Source organism: Penaeus chinensis, chromosome 29, assembly GCF_019202785.1.
Source record: "Penaeus chinensis breed Huanghai No. 1 chromosome 29, ASM1920278v2, whole genome shotgun sequence".
In the NCBI taxonomy this organism is placed as follows: domain Eukaryota; kingdom Metazoa; phylum Arthropoda; class Malacostraca; order Decapoda; family Penaeidae; genus Penaeus; species Penaeus chinensis.
Window position 1 is genome coordinate 30,963,434 of NC_061847.1, and position 2,500 is coordinate 30,965,933.

Genomic DNA, 2,500 nt, shown 5'->3' on the forward strand with positions numbered 1-2,500 from the left:
TATTACAATCATTATTATTATCATCATCATTATTATTATTATTATTATAATCAACATTATTATCATTGTTATTATTATTATTATCAGTAGTATTATTGTTTTTAATACTATTATTATTATCATTATTATTATTGTTATCATTATTATTATTATTATCATTATTATTGTTACTATTATTATTATCACTTTTATTATTATTTTGGTTATTATTATTATTATTATTATTATTATTATTATCATTTTCACTGTCATTATTATCATCACTATTATTGTTATCAGTAGCATTGCTTACATTATCGTTATGATCATCAATATTATGATTTTTATCATCAGCATTGTTCTTCTTATTATTATCGTTACTGTTATTATTATCATTATTATTATTAACATCATTCTTATCATTATTATTGTTATTATCATTGTTATTATTATTATTATTATTATTATTATTATTACTGTTACTATCATTATTATTTTCATTGTTATTATTATTATTATTATTGTTGTTGTTGTTGTTGTTGTTATTCTTATTCTTATTGTCATTATTATCATCACTCTTATTATTATCACTACCATTGCTATCATTACCGTTTTGATCATCAATATTATGATTTTTGTCATCAGCGTTTTCATAATCATCATCATTATTTGTTTTTATTATTACTTATTATTAGTATAGTAGTAGTAGTATTAGTATTATTGTCGTTTTTGTTGTTCTTACTGTTGTTTCTGCTGTTATCATTACAGTAATATCTTTGTTATTACCATTATTATCGTTTTTGTTAATTAAATCATCATCACATCATTTGTATCTTTTCCTCATACATACCAAAGAATAACTCAAAGAATATACATTTAGTTAAATGGTAAAACACACCAAAAAGAAAGATAAAAAGACTACATTTTTTTAAACAGACTCAATTTCAATAAAACTAGTTTGTGCATTATGTTTTTTTTTTCCTACCATGCATCTAATTACTTTTTCTTAATCAGTCCTACACAAATGATAATCCTTCCGCCTAAAACACGACGAATCCTATTTACTAACAACTAGTACCTGACTTCCCACGCACATGTACTCATATCTTAATCGATTGTAGTTACAGATCTACGGTTACAATGCACAGCTCTACAGAAACTTCAGCCAGGCAGCCTCCCAGGTCTACGGCGTGGTGGCTATTGCTGTGTTGGTGCAGGTAAACACTAGATATTCCGTTCTGTATTTTGAATGTATGTATTAGATATACCGAGATCTCCCTTCATGGAAATTATATGTGTATTTGTATATGAACAAATGCAAAAGTGATGCATATACACATACGCATGCACACATGCATGCTCACACATCTGGGGATGCCTATGTCATACTAGCATATCATTATAATTGTCAATCTGTATATTTTATAGCCACCAAACACCACAACGGAATGTATGTTTATATATGTTTACATATATACATACATACATAAATAAATATATATATATATATATATATATATATATATATTTATATATATATATATATATATATATATATATATATATATATATATATATATATATATATATATATATATGTATGTATTTATATGTATTTATGCATGTCTGTAAACATATATAAACACACGCATTCAGTTGTAGTGTGTATATATATATATATATATATATATATATATATATGTATATATATACATATATATATATATATATATATATATATATATATATCTGTGTGTGTGTGTGTGTGTGTGTGTGTGTGTGTGTGTGTGTGTGTGTGTGTGTGTGTGTGTGTGTGCGTGTGTATGTGTGTCACTCATATCCGCGTCGCTCCATGGATAAATGGACAAAAATAGCGAATTCATGAACCCGTCTGTCCCACACAAAATATCGGAGAGCACCAGATTCACCCTCCATTCCGACCTCATCCGATTTCCACCCGTTATCCGTACGCGACGATAGGTGTCGTTATTGTCATTTATCATGTAATTGCTATTGGTTCCCTGGCCATATCTGTAGCTCCTATTGGCTGACGTCGCCGGGCAGTGCGGGGCGTGTGACGTTCTCGAAAGCGGATATGCACGGCCAATTAGGGTTCAGAGGAAAGTCGTGTCACAAATAGGTCATGCATTTAACGTTGATGTTTTTTTTTTTTCTTTTTTAAGTTATTTGTTTATTTGTTTGTTTATTATTTCATTTATTTATTTATTTACTTGTTTATTATTTCATTTATTTGTTTATTTATTAATTTATTATTTAATTTATTTATTATTATTATTTGATTTTATAAATCTAATATTATTGTTTATTCTATTTCTATTTTATTTATTTATTGCTATTATTATCTTATTCATTTATCATTATTATTCATTTTATGTATTTATCATAATTCATGTTATTTATTTATTATTATTCATTATATTTATTTATTATTACTATTATTTTGATTATTTATTATCATATATATATATATTTTTTTTTTTTACCACGTCCGATGATGAGA

The 2,500-nt window shown here is 25.5% G+C and overlaps 1 protein-coding gene across 1 annotated transcript in view; it reads left to right on the forward strand.

The window, feature by feature from the left end:
- Positions 1–2,500, forward strand: part of LOC125040462 (carbonic anhydrase-related protein 10-like) — a 28,134-nt gene that overhangs the window by 12,997 nt on the left and 12,637 nt on the right. The window contains exon 6 of the mRNA XM_047635015.1: positions 1,101–1,196. Coding sequence (XP_047490971.1) covers positions 1,101–1,196 — 96 coding nt within the window. The remainder of the gene's footprint in view (positions 1–1,100; positions 1,197–2,500) is intronic.